This window comes from Tupaia chinensis, unplaced genomic scaffold (assembly GCF_000334495.1).
Source record: "Tupaia chinensis unplaced genomic scaffold, TupChi_1.0 Scaffold000704_1, whole genome shotgun sequence".
Classification (NCBI taxonomy): domain Eukaryota; kingdom Metazoa; phylum Chordata; class Mammalia; order Scandentia; family Tupaiidae; genus Tupaia; species Tupaia belangeri.
Genome location: NW_006160227.1, coordinates 1645248 through 1658817, shown reverse-complemented (window position 1 = coordinate 1658817; position 13570 = coordinate 1645248). Strand labels below are relative to the sequence as shown.

Here is a 13570-nt window from a genome sequence, read left to right as displayed (position 1 = left end):
CGCCCTATAGCAAAAACCTCTCAAAAAAAAAAGAAAAAAAAAAAGAAAAGCCACTGGATCCTACATAGCTGACCACACAGGTCAAGTCTCAGACTGACGGCTTGAGAAGCACACCTGGTGTGAGGCTGGGTGCGCCCCAAATCCCGATAGGATGGAGAGATAGAGAAGAAGAGGTTATAGCATGACCGTTCCCCATGGGGGTAGTGAAGAGATTTCTCTTTCAATGGCTCTCTCTGGTGAGTCCACGTGCCTGCTGGTAAAATTTTTTAAAAGAATGATTTATTTATTGTATTTTATGTGTTATTATTATTATTACCATTATTATTTTAATTTGCCCAGAGAGAGAGAAAGGAAAAGTGAGAAAGTCAGCCACCAGATCTGGGACTCAAACACTCAAACCACTGTCACCCAATGTGGGAGTCCAGTGCCTTAACCACCATGCCACCTGCCAGTCCCCTCTGGTAAATTTTTTGTTTTTTTACAGGTTTTTGTCATAGGGCACATGCACTCACCAGAGAGAAACAGATAGAGTGAGAGGGAAAGTGAGAAATCACCCCCCAGGGGGGATGGTCATGCCACAGTCCCTTCTCCTCCATTCTCCTACCGGGACCTTGGGCACGCACACATATGCAGCGTGATTTTCAAACCACCGGGTCCAGGACTCGAATTGCAGTCAGCCATGTGGGAGTCCAGCAACGTAACCATTTTGCCATCTGCTGGCCCCAAATTAAAAAGAAATGTTCTAGATCTTCCTGTGTGAGCAGCCTCCAGGCCGGACCCGCCGTCTCTCTGCACGGCTGCTCTTCCAGAACTTGGGCTTCACACTTGAGGCCGTCCCTTCTCACCTCCTCGTTTCAGCTCGCTGCCACCCGCACTCCCCGGGGGCCACCCCAGGCCTTGCTGCGTCCCTGGCAGCTGCGGCCACAAGGTCTGCCTCATCCCTGCTCAGCTGTGGGGTGCGTGGGTTGTTTTCCCTCCGCTGAGCTGCCTGGACCGGCTGTAGAGGAGATGAGAACCGCGGTGTTGCCTTCTTGACCTTGTCCTCCGATACGAGTTCAAATCCAGACTCCTCAGTGTTGGGCCTTGGGCAAGTCCGTTTTGTTTTCTGGGCCTCCGGCTTTTATAATTTTTAAAATGATTCCTTTATTATTCACTCATTCATTGTGTGAGTGAGAGACACAGAGAGACAGCACCCCCAATGGGATCTTGCCCCTGTGATCCACACTCCGGGCCTGGGCCGGCCCTGGGCCATGGGCACGCATTTGCCCAGCGTCCTTGGGGAGGGGTCCAGATGGGAATCCAGAACCTACCATAAAGGTCAGCCTTCCAGAGCATGGTGTTTTCGTTTGTTTGTTTTAGAGCATGTGTTTTACCCCTGGGCCCCAGTTTTGATGTCCTGGCCATAGCACTGCAGAGTTTGAGCTGGGGCGTGGGGAGAGGCCAGGAAGCCTGAGGAGCTGGGATGAGAGGCAGGGCCAAGGGGCAGAGGAGGAGATGGTGAGGAAGGAGAGGTGAGGGTAAGCGAAGATCTTGCAGGGGAAAGAGGAGAGGCTACGGAGAGTCTGAAGGCTTACTTCTGTCTTTTGTTCTTTTTTTTTTTTTTTTTTTTTTTTTTGAGACAGAGATATTTGCTCTTAGGGCACGTGTGCTTGTCAGAGAGACAGAGAGAGGGAGACAGAGAGAAATTACCCCCCCTCCACTCTCCTCTTGAGATTTTTTTTTTTTTTTTTTTTTGAGAGGCTTTTTCTTTTTGGGCGCGTGTGCTCACCAACCAGAAAGACAGAGGGAGACAGAGAGATAGAAAGCAAGAAATCACCCCCCAGGGGGGATGGCCACGCCGCAATCCCTTCTCCTCCATTCTCCTCTAGGGATCTTGGGCATGCACGCACACGCGCCCGGCGTGAGTTTAAGTCACCGGGTCCGGGACGCAAACCGCGGTTGACTACATGGGAGTCCAGCGGCATAGCCATTACGCCAACTGCTGGTCCCTCCTCTCGAGATTTTGGGCACGCACACATACACAAACCTGGTGCGCGTTTTAAGGTGCTGGATCCAGGACTTGAACCACAGTTAGCCATGTGGGAGTCCTGTACCTTAACCACTATGCCACCTGCTGGCTCTGGCCTACCTCTTTCTTTGTGCCCTTAAATAAATTCAATACATCAGGATTCCTTTTTAGGAAGCACTTTCTCCAAGCCTGGGGCTAGAATATGGTCGGCTTGGGAAAAGAACGGCTTCTCCTCTCAGGCTCTCAGAATCCTTTTCATCTCAAATTCCCACAGCAGCCCTGCAAGACAGGACAGGTTTCCCCGTCCACTTTACAGACGGGGAAACTGAGACTGGGAGAGGTCACGTGGTTGGCCCAGACTCGCAGAGCTGCCAGGTAAAGTGGCCAAGGCTCTGCCACACCCCGTTGCCTGGGCGGCTGAATCAAGAGCCCTCTGCATGGTGTCCGGGCTAAGGGCGCCATCCCACGATGTGACTGTTTCCATCCACGACCTCACTTGCGCTCCAAACCCGTAACGAGTGGCGTCACGTCCAGGGTGAGGAAAAGATCTAGAGGAGGGACCAGCAGTTGGTGTAATGGCTACATCGCTGGACTCCCACTTAGTTGACCGCGGTTCAAGTCCTGGACCCGGTGGCTTATACTCACACCGGGCGCGTGTGCGTGTGTGCCCAAGATCCTGAGAGGAGAAGGGATTGCGGCATGGCCATCCCCCCTGGGGGGTGATTTCTTGTTTTCTGTCTCTCTGTCTCTCTGTCTTTCTGGCGAGTGCACGTGCCCTATAGCAAACACCTCTCCAAAAAAAAAAAAAAAAGAAAGAAAGAAAGAAAGAAGAGATCTAGAGGAGAGACGTGACAGGGCCCAGGGCCCAGGCTGGGCAGGTGGCAGGCCCAGACCTCGTCTCATGACAGCTGGGAGCAGCATCCTCCCCAGCCTTTCTCCAGCCCCTGCTCAGAGACGGGCTCTGAGGGCAGCCAGGAGGACTGTCCACACCTCAGGATTCCGGGGAGGCTGCAAGGCCACTTCTGTTTCCTGTCCCCGATGCTCAGAGTCCGTTTTGGAAAAAGTCCCCATCCTAATCAGGGGAAGTCTGGACACAGGCGAACCCTGTCCAAAGTAGCGAGTCTGCCCAGGCCTGGGTTCTAGGACCCAGAAGCCCACCCAGGGTGTGGGGGTGGGGGCTAAGGCAGGCACTTCCCAAAGCTGAGCTGAAGGGTATTGAGCTATATTCCGCTTCCGCGGAGTGGCACTGCGTCTTGCACCACTGCGGGAAGGGCTGCGTGAAATAAACGGGAAGAACTTTTTGGCTGCAGGCCTTCTCAGAGCCTTTACTCTGCGGGTCTTCGAAAGTTCATAGGAAACGCCGAGATGGAAAATTACGTGTGGATTTCAAAAAGGTACCAAAGTAAATCCGTATTTGTATTGCATATTCCTAGAAGCCTTTGAAGTTCCCTCATGAGCTGTTGTGTGTGGTGGCGTCCCAGAAGAGGGCCTGTGGAAGGCAATGTTGCCTAGACTTACTTAAACTCAAAACCGCCTCGCTGTATGGGGCCAGCAGGTGGTATAGTGGTTAAGACGCTGGACTTCCACATGGTTGTCTGCGGTTCGAGTCCTGGACCGGGTGATTTCGAACTCACACCAGGCGTGTGTGTGTGCATGCCTAAAATCTCGGGGGGAGAATGGAAGAGAAGGGATTGAGTCATGGCTATCCCCCAGGGGGTGATTTCTCTCTCTCTCTCTCTCTCTCTCTGTCTCTCTCCGTGTGGGTATCTCTGGTGAGTGCATGTGCCTTATAGCAAAAATCTCTCAAAAAACACTCCCCCTTTATGAAAACCTCGAGGGCCTGTGGTTCTCTGCATGGTGTGTGCTATTCCAGGCTCTCCCACAGGACATGGCAAGCCTGGGTCCCAGAGCTCTGTGCCGTCTGAGGGGCTTGAACTTGAAGGCTCTCCTGGGAGGGAGCTGTCGTGTCTGGGAACTCCAGAGCCCATTCCTTGGCCAGGGCTTAGCTCTTGAGCCAGCCCCAATGTGCCGTCCACTGATATCCTCAGGGAAACCCCACGTCATGCAGAAGGGGCTACGAAGCCAAGTGGGCAGAGACAGTCAGCCCCTGCCCCTCCGTCAGGGCTGCTGTCCCGCCTCCAACGCCCCACCCCAGCCCCATCTGGGCTGTGCACCTGAGCTTCCCAGGGTTGGTGACCCCAGGCACACTCAAGCAGCCCACTCCGAGGAAAGTGGGCCCCTTTTAGCCCGGCATTCAAGGCCCAGGATGATCTGGTCCCTTAGGATGATCGCCCCCCAGCCGCGATGGCTCCTGCTGCCTCCATCCCACTCTGCTTTCGCCTGCCCCCTGTTGCTGCAGCCCTGTCTCCAAGCTGGGACTTCGAGGAGAGGTGAGCGTCCGAGCCAGGGCACAGGGCTCTGGAGCCGGCCTGCCCCGACTTGCTGCAAACTGCGTGCAAGCACTTTCCCATGGAGGGCCTGGATTTCTCTAGGACAATGGTCCCGGCCTGGCTCCCTCGGGGAGGGGAGCGCTGGCTCTCTGTGCCCAGACAGCGCTCCTGCCCAGGGCTGGGCCGGGTTGCACTGAGGGGAAATCAGGTTTAGCAAGACCTGTGGGTGCAGAAGCCCGGCCACCGCCCATGATGCAGCAGGGCTGGGCTTTTGAAGAAAAGTCCCGGGAAGCCAGGTATTCCACTTCCTTGCAGGGTCAGCCTCAGAAGTGGGGTGACCTGGGAGAGGGGTGCTGGCTGCCTCGAGCCAGGGGGACGCTGGGAAATGCAGCTTTTCTTTCTTTCTTCTTTTTTAAGAGAGACTTTTTGCTATAGGGCATGTGTACTTGCCAGAGAGACAGAAAGTGAGAAATCACCCCCCAGGAGGGCTGGCCACATTGCAATCCCTTCTCCTCCATTCTCCCCCTTGGAATCTCAGGCACACGCACATGTGTGAGTTCCAAGCTGCTGGGTCCGGGACGCAAACCGTGGTTAGCCATGGGGGTCCGGCGTTTTAACCACTACGCCACCTGCTGGCCCCAGACTGGTTTTTTCAAATCTGAGCTGGGGTTGGATGGGCCCGTGTGTAAATAGGAGACTTGGGGAGTGTCCACATCCACCTGAACTCAGTTCCTTCCCGTGTAAGCTAAGGCTTGTGTGGACCGAGTAAGACCAAAGGTAACGGCCTTCCCTTCTCCCTGCCTTGGCTCTGCCCACTGCGGTTCACAGGGAGTCCCCTGCCCTGAACCTGAGGCCTCAGAGGCTCCACCCAGCACCCCCAGTACCTGGCATGCTCCCCCTGCTGCTCTGTCCCCAGGTGCCAGCCTTGCCCTGCACACTGATCCTTGCTTTTAAAATCTTGTTAAAGCATTGATTTATTCCATGAGAGACAGACGCACACATGCAGAGACGGGCAGCCCCTAGGGCGCTCACACCGCAGCCATCCACCCGAGCCTCGGCCAACCCACCTCCAGGGCCACATATGCCCAGGGCACGCAGGGAGAACAGACGTGAACCTGGGGGCCTGGGATCTTCCCGTGTGGGTCACGTGGCTTTCCCACTGCACCAGTGTCTGGCCTCATTTTTTTAGAGAGAGATTTTTGCTATAGGTCACACGTGCTCGCTGGAGAGACAGAGACAGAAAGCGAGAAATCACCCCCCAGGAGGATGGTCATGCCGCAATCCCTTCTCCTCCATTCTCCTCTCAGGATCTTGGGCACGCACGCACACGCGCCCGGCGTGAGTTTAAGCTACTGGATCCAGGACTGGAACCTCAGTAAACTACACGGGAGTCCAGTGATGTAACCATTATGCCATCTGCTGGCCCCCTCTGACCCCGTTTTTAAACTTTAAAAATTCTATTTGTCCTCTCTCTCAGTGGGAACATGGGTGGAAGAAGGACAGGGAGAGGATATTAAAAGGAGAAACAGGGTCCACCTTGGCCATGGCTCCTTTCCACTCCCTCCTGGTTCCCCTGGGTGTTTAAGAACTGCCGGAGGGGGACCAGCAGTTAGCGTAATGGCTATGTCGCGGGACTCCCACGTAGTCGACCGCGGTTCAAGTCCCAGACCCGGGGCTTAAACTCATGCTGGGCGTTTGTGCATGCGTGCCCAAGATCCTGAGAGGAGAATGGAGGAGAAGGGATTGCGGTGTGGCCATCACCCCTGGGGGGTGATTTCTCACTTTCTGTCTCTCTGGCTCTGTCTTTCTGGCGAACACACACGCTCTATAGCAAAAACCTCTCCAAAAATAAAAAAGAACTGGCCGAGGAAGTCCGGGCAGCTCTGAGGACACCCCCAGGGCTCCCAGGGCCCAAGCAGAAGCCCAGTCAGCATCGTTTGCATGACACTCCCATGACGCTGAGTGGCCTCCTTCCTGGTGCTGATGGCAGAGGCTGGGACAAGGTGCCAGCATTACTCGTCACCCCCGAGGCCACCGTGGGGTGAGCAGCTAACCTTGCTCCACCCCTTCCTGGCTGTGTGCTCCTGGGCAGGCCGCTTAGCCTCTCTGTGCCTCAATGTCCCTCCCTGCACACTGGGCACGACCCCAGGCCGTGAGGATCGTCTGAGTCTGAGTTCACGCCCGGTGCCTGGCAGATAGCAAACACCGACTGCTGGTGACTTCCGTGGCCTCCGTGCCCAGTGCCCAGGCTTCTGTGGGGTGTGGGCGACACTCAGATGATCAGCCTAGTTCTCCCTCGGTGGGGTGTGGGACTGTCAGCCCCTCTGCTGAGCCAGGGCAGAGGACAGCAGGTGACCCGGGGTGGTGCCTAACAGTGCCTGAACGGGTGTCCTACCCTGAAGGAGAGTTTGGAACAAGCCAGGTTCAGGAGGCGAGGCAGGAGCCTGCTCTGAGCTCCCCATGACTGTCTCGCGAGAACTACTTCCTGCCAGCTGCTTCCTGTGTGGGCCACGCCCTTGCCTCTGTGCCTTAGCATATGCTGTTCCCCCTGGCCCTTCCAAACACTCCCGGCCAGTCGTCCTTAGGTACTTTCCCTGGCTGACCCTGATCTGATTTGACCCCCAGGACCCCCACAGTCCCTCGATCTACCCTAAAATTCCTTGAGAACAGGGACTGGCAGATGGCGTAATGGTTACATCGCTGGACTCCCCTGTAGTCAGTTGTGGTTCAAGTCCCAGACTCGGCACCTTCAACTCACGCTGGGTGCATGTGCGTGCGTGCCCAAAACCCTGAGAGGGGAATGGAGGAGAAGGGATTGTGGTGCGGCCATCCCCCTTGGGGAGTGATTCTTGCTGTTTCTCTGTCTCTCTGGTGAGTGCATGCACAAAAATCTCTCTTAAAAAAAATTCCTAGAACAGGTCTGTAACTTGCTCACCCGCAATATCCCAGCTAGCACACAGCAGACGCTCAATGAATACGCGAGTATAGGAGAGGGAAGATGTATTAGTCGGAATTGTGTTCAGCTACAAGTACCAAAGATCCTGAGAAGGCTTAAACAAAAGAGAGGTTAAAACAGCTTTTGGCCATGACTCAGCAGTTTGGCAATATCTCTGCATCTGCTTTCATTTTTCCTCATGGTCATAAGATGGCCATTGTAGCACCGGCCATCACACACATGTTCAAGGAAGGAAGAAGAGGCATGAAACAGTACCCACCATTGGCCTTTTTGGCCAGGAGAAGTAAAAACCTTTCCAGAACCCTGGTTGATCTCTGCTCAATTCTCATGGGCCCAAGCTAGGTCACATGGCTGCCTCCAGCTGCAAAGGAAACTGGGAAAACAAGACTCTAACCTAGAGCTGAAAAACAAAATGGCAGTTTTGTCAGCAAGAAAAGAAGGCCAGGGATGGTGGAGGGAGGAGCTTAAGGGAGGGGATAGGGATCGTCTGGATTGGTTGGGGGCCTAGCAGAGGGCTGCAGGAAGGAGCTGGGTTTTGACCTGTGCCTGGAAGGTCAGCCGCAGCTTTGACAGTGACCAGGACTGCAGAGCCGCGGTGAGAGCTAGGGCAGGAAGGAGTGGGACCGAGACAGGGCCTGTCGCTCAGCAGGCTGGGTTCTGCTCCCCCATATGGCTCTGAACATCCCCCTCCGTTTGACCTGAGATTCGCTGTTAGAGAGGCCCCACCAGGGTGTGCGGGCCACCTGCTGTGTGCAAAGAAGCCTTTTCTTTCTTTCTTTATAAAATAATTATTTTATTTAAGCCCAGTCATCTTTATTATTATTTCTTCCATTTGACCACAGAGCAACAGAGAGAGGGAGTGAGAGAGAGAGAGAGAGAGAGGGAAAGCTAGAAAACAAGCCACCAGGTCCAGGACTTGAACCATGGTTGGTCGTGCAGGAGTCCAGTACCTTAACCACTACACCACCTCCAGGCCCCTCTTTCTTTTTTTCAGTTTGTTAGGGAACATGTTCTCCTGAGAAAGGAAGAAAGAGAGAAAGCACCCCTCCAACAGGATGTGGTCACATCGCGATCCCTTCTCCATCCCACCATCCTGTTGGAATTTGGGCCACACACGACCAGCTTGTTCCCCACACTGCTGGGTCTGGATCCAAGCTGTGCACTTGACATGGGATCTGGCTCTGTCAACCCCTAGGCCACAGGGCAGCCCCAAGAATCCTTTCAAAACGCAAATATAGGGAACCAGCAGTTAGCGTAATGGCTATGTCGCTGGACTCCCATGTAGTCTACCGTGGTTCGCGTCCCGGACCCGGTGGCTTAAAACTCACGCCGGGCACGTGTGCATGTGTGCCCAAGATCCCGAGAGAAGAATGGAGGAGAAGGGATTGCGGCATGGCCATCCCCTCTGGGGGGTGATTTCTCGCTTTCTGTCTCTCTGTCTCTCTCTGTTTGTCTGGCGAGTGCACGCGCCCTATAGTGAAAATCTCTCCAAAAAAAAAAAAAAAAGACAAACTGCAAATATAGGAGCCAGCAGGTGGTGTGGTGGCTAAAATGCTAGACTCCCACACGACCGACCATGGTTCAAGTCCCGGACGTGGTGGCTCGGAACACACCAGGCGCGTGTGTGTGTGCATGCCTGAGATCCCAGGAGAAGGGAGGAAGAAGGATCGTGGTGTGGCCATCTCTCCTGGGAGATGACTTCTCACCTTCCCTCTCTGTCTCTCTCTGGCAAATGCATGCACCCTATGGCAAAAATCAAAGGGATTAATGAAGTTAATATTAATTATTGGTTATTACTCTTCCTCCAGAGAGAACCATGGAGACTTCAGGCTCTTCCCCCCAGTCTCAAGACCACAGTAGAGTCCACAGAGACACAGAAGATCTTGACCGTATGTCTGTCTTCTCGGACCCTCTGGGCAAAGCAGCAGGGGACAGAGAGGGCCCTTGCATGGCACCCCGGCCCAGTCACTGCTGGCAGAGGGGAGTCGTGACCTGCCACACCTGCACACACGCGCACATGCCTGCTCCGTCTGCCACACCCGCCCACCCGCGCACATGCCTGCTCCGTCTGCCTCCAGCACTTTCTAGTTGGGGGGTGGGGGGACCTCAGTAGCTTCCTTAATCTGAGGACTCTGTGGGGGCTTTGGCCGGCATAGGGAGAGTTCCAGAAGGTGGGAGGGGCCCTGCATGGCTCAGAAGGGGACTGGGGAGGCTTAGGGCTCTGTCAGCTTCCCTCTTCCCTGTAACATGCCGCAAACCCTACGTTGGTAACTACTCTGCAGGGTCTAGCGGGCTCCGGGCAGGGAAGGGGCCTTGGGAGCTCCCTTTTTCTGGGGTTCATATCCAGAGGAATGCCTGCCTTGGCCTTCCTAGACCCTTGGGGGTCTCTGAGGACCTTGGTCTCCAGCACCTTCCATTGGCCCCAGAGGTTTGGGAAGATAATCCAGCCCCTCCTGGCTCCCCACGTCCAAGCGCTTCCTGGGAGCCCTGGTGGTCCCTGGGGTGGCAAGGGCAGGGCCCGCACACCCCTCACCTGTGTGCCTGCCAGATGGACAGACGGACTTCCACAAGCAAGACGGAAAGGCCAGACTGTTTCCCCAAGAACATGCCACGAGAGACAAGTCTTCCTCCTCCTCCTCCTCATCTTCCTCTTCTTCCTCCTCGTCATCCTCCTCTTCCTCCTCAGGTATGGCACAATAAAAAGTCAGAGGGTCAGGGCCAGCAGGTGGTGTGGTGGTTAAGGGCACTGGACTCCCACAGGACCGACCATGGTTTGAATCCCAGACCTGGTGGCTTACTTTTTCACTTTCTCTCTCTCCCTCTCACTCTGTCCCTCTCTAGTCAAAATAAAAGATAAATAAAGGAAAATAAAATAAGTAAAAGAAATCAGAGGGTCAGCTAGTGGCATAGGAGTTAAGGAGTTAAGACCACACGTGACTAATTGCATGGTTCGAATCCTGGACCTGGTGGCATGAAAGACATACCAGAGGGACCAGCAGTTGGTGTAATGGCTATATCGCTGCACTCCCATGTAGCCAACTGCGGTTCGAGTCCCAGACATGGTGGCTTAAACTCACGGTGGCTTAAAGTCATGCCGGACGCGTGTGCGTGTGTGCCCAAGATCCTGAGAGGAGAATGGAGGAGAAGGGATTGCAGCGTGGCCATCCCCCCTGGGGGGTGATTTCTCGCTTTCTGTCTCTCTGTCTCTCTCTTTCTTTCTGGCGAGCGTACGTGCCCTATAGTGAAAACCTCTCCGAAAGAAAGAAAGAAAGAAAGAAAGAAAGACAGACACACCAGGCACATGTGTGTCTGTACCCAAAATTCTGAGAGGAGAATGGAGAAGGGATTGCAATGTGGCCATCTCCCCTGGGAGGTGTTTTCTCACTTTCTCTCTTTCTGCTTGGGTCTCTGTCTTTTGTAAAATGAACTATAGCAAAAAAAAAAAAAATCAGATAGAGCTATCACAGCATTAATATATTTTTAAAATTATTTGTTTATTAATTTTATGTTATTACTATTATTTAATTTGACTGAAAAGAGACAGAGATAAAGGGAAAGTGAGAAAACAAGCCACCAGGTCCAGGACTCAAACTGCAGTCGGCTTGTGGGAGTCCAGCACCTTAACCACCACACCACCTGCTGGCCTTGATATCAGTATTATTTAAGAAAAACATTGGAGGACCAGCAGGTGGTGTGGGGGGTAAGGGGCCAGACAACCCCACATGGCTCATGGCTAGCTATGGTTCGAGTCCCAGACTTGCCTTCTCACTTTCCTTCTCTCTCTCTGTGTCTCTCTCTGTCCAAATAAAAATAAGTGAATGAATAAATAAAATTAAATAAATAATTTTTGAGAGGTTTTCACTATAGGGCGCGTGCGCTCACCAGAAAGACAGAGACAAAGAGACAGAAAGCGAGAAATCACCCCCCAGAGGGGATGGCCACGCCGCAATCCCTTCCCCTCCAGTCTCCTCTCGGGATCTTGGACACGCACACACACGCACGCACACGCACCTGGAGTGAGTTTAAGCCACCGGGTCTGGGACTCAAACCATGCTTGACTACATGGGAGTTAAGCGACATAGCCATTACGCTAACTGCTGGTCCCCCTACTTTTCTTTTTTAAAGAATTATTTTTATTTAACTTTATTTACCTATGTATCTTGGGCATGCACACACATACGCCTAAGCCACTGGGTCTGTGACTCGAACCGTGGTTGACGACACGGGAGTTCAGCGACGTAGCCCTTACACCACCTGCTGGTCCAGGAGTGCCTTGCTTTTAAGGTTACCGACCCCTGGAGCTGTGGGAGGCGGCAGCAGCCCCAGTCACGGTGTCTGGAGAATGCTAGCTAAAGAGCTTGCTTCCGTCCAGGTGCTGAGCACGAGGAGCCTGACATTTTGCGGGATGAACTTCAGCTCTATGGAGGTAATTGACTTTTTCTAACAGTTTCGGAGAAAACAAACTTAGATCAGGAAGAATTAAGGACTTCCGGCGTTTGGGGCAGACACAGTCGTGAGGCTGTTCCATGAGCTGGAAGTACCGAGGAAAGACAGGTGAGGTAAGGGAGTGTTTCTCACAGGCAGGTGAGGTGCTTCCTCTCTCTCTCTCTCTCTCTTTCTTCCTCTCTCTCTTTTTTGGTTGAGGTTTTTGCCTTAGGGCACGTGCGCTCATTGGAGAGAGACAGAAACTGAGAGAGACGGTGAGAAATCACTCCCAGGGGGGATGGCCACGCCGCAATCCCTTCTCCTCCATTCTCCTCTCGGGATCTTGGGCATGCACACACATGCGCTCAGTTTGAGTTTCAAGCCACCGGATCCGGGACTCAAACCACAGTCAGCCGTGTGGGAGTCCAGTGATGGAAGCACTACTCCATCTGCTGGCCCCGGTTTTTTCTACCAGATGAGACTGACCCCAGGAAATCCTACATTCTCTTCTGGGCTATAACCTTAACTTGTGGGACGACTTTGACAAGTTATCACTTCCTCAGTCGCCAAATGCAACATGAGGGACCGGCAGGTGGCGTGGTGGTTAAGGCGTTGGACTCCCACATGGTTGACTGCAGTTCGAGTCCCAGACCTGGCAGCTTGCTTTCTCACTCTCTCTCTCTCACTGTGTGTCTCTCCCTGGTCAAGAAGAAGAAATAAAAAAAATAATAATAATCCTTTTAAAAAATGGGACATGAATAGAGATATGGACTATTGTGATATTGGGTATTTAAGCATGCAAGGAAAAATGGAGGCTCTAATCTCTACAGCACCTGTTTTTTTGTTTGTTTGTTTGCTTGTTTTTTTGCTGCAGGGCGCATGCGCTCACCAGAAAGAGAGACAGAGAGACAGAGAGACAGAAAGTGAGGAATCACCCCCCAGGGGGTATGGCCATGCCGCAATCCCTTCTCCTCCATTCTCTTCTCGGGATCTTGGGCATGCAAAGTTTTTAAGCCACGGGGTCCGGGACTCGAACCGTGGTTGACTACATGGGAGTCCAGCGACATAGCCATGACGCCAACAGCAGTCTCAAGGCCCATTTCTATGGAGAGGGAAAGCAGCTCTGTACCGTCGGGGTGATGGTGGTAGCGGATGAGATGGGAGATCTGTAGGGGGCACTGGTTTGCCAAGGCGCCTGACGAATGCACAACACTAGATACGAAAGTCTGTGTAACGCTGTCCAACCCGGCACTTCCGAAATCTGCTTAGTCCTCGGACACCAGGTGATCCCCACAGCCACACGGTGGGCTACGCTCCGCACAGTGGCTGCCTCTGAATGGTGGCAGGCCGGGAGATCGATACACTGTCTTACTTGCTTAGCTGAATTTTCCGATCATGTCTTTATTTATTTATTTTTTTTGGAGAGGTTTTTTGCTATAGGGCGCGTGCGTTCGCCAGACAGAGAGAGACAGAGACACAGAAAGCGAGAAATCACCCCCCAGGGTGGATGGCCACGCCGCAATCCCTTCTCCATTTTCCTCTCGGGATCTTGGGCATGCACGCACATGCGCCCGGTGTGAGTATTTTTTTTTTTTTGGAGAGGATTTTTGCTACAGGGTGCGTGTGCTCGCCAGACAGACAGAGAAAGACATAGAGACAGAAAGCGAGAAATCACCCCCCTGGGGGATGGTCACGCCGCAATCCCTTCTCCTCCATTCTCCGCTTGGGATCTTGGGCACGCACGCACACGCGCCCGGCGTGAGTTTTAAGTCACCAGGTCCAGGATGCGAA

The 13570-nt window shown here is 53.5% G+C and overlaps 1 protein-coding gene across 2 annotated transcripts in view; it reads left to right on the top strand.

Moving 5' to 3' along the window:
- Window positions 1–13570, top strand: part of TMEM40 (transmembrane protein 40) — a 27174-nt gene that overhangs the window by 6593 nt on the left and 7011 nt on the right. The window contains exons 2-4 of one of the 2 annotated variants that reach the window (XM_006160652.3): window positions 9163–9243; window positions 9903–10040; window positions 11727–11780. In XM_006160652.3, coding sequence (XP_006160714.1) covers window positions 9171–9243; window positions 9903–10040; window positions 11727–11780 — 265 coding nt within the window. In that variant the 5' untranslated portion in view covers window positions 9163–9170. The remainder of the gene's footprint in view (window positions 1–9162; window positions 9244–9902; window positions 10041–11726; window positions 11781–13570) is intronic. The other variant, XM_027776663.1, reaches the window with a different exon arrangement.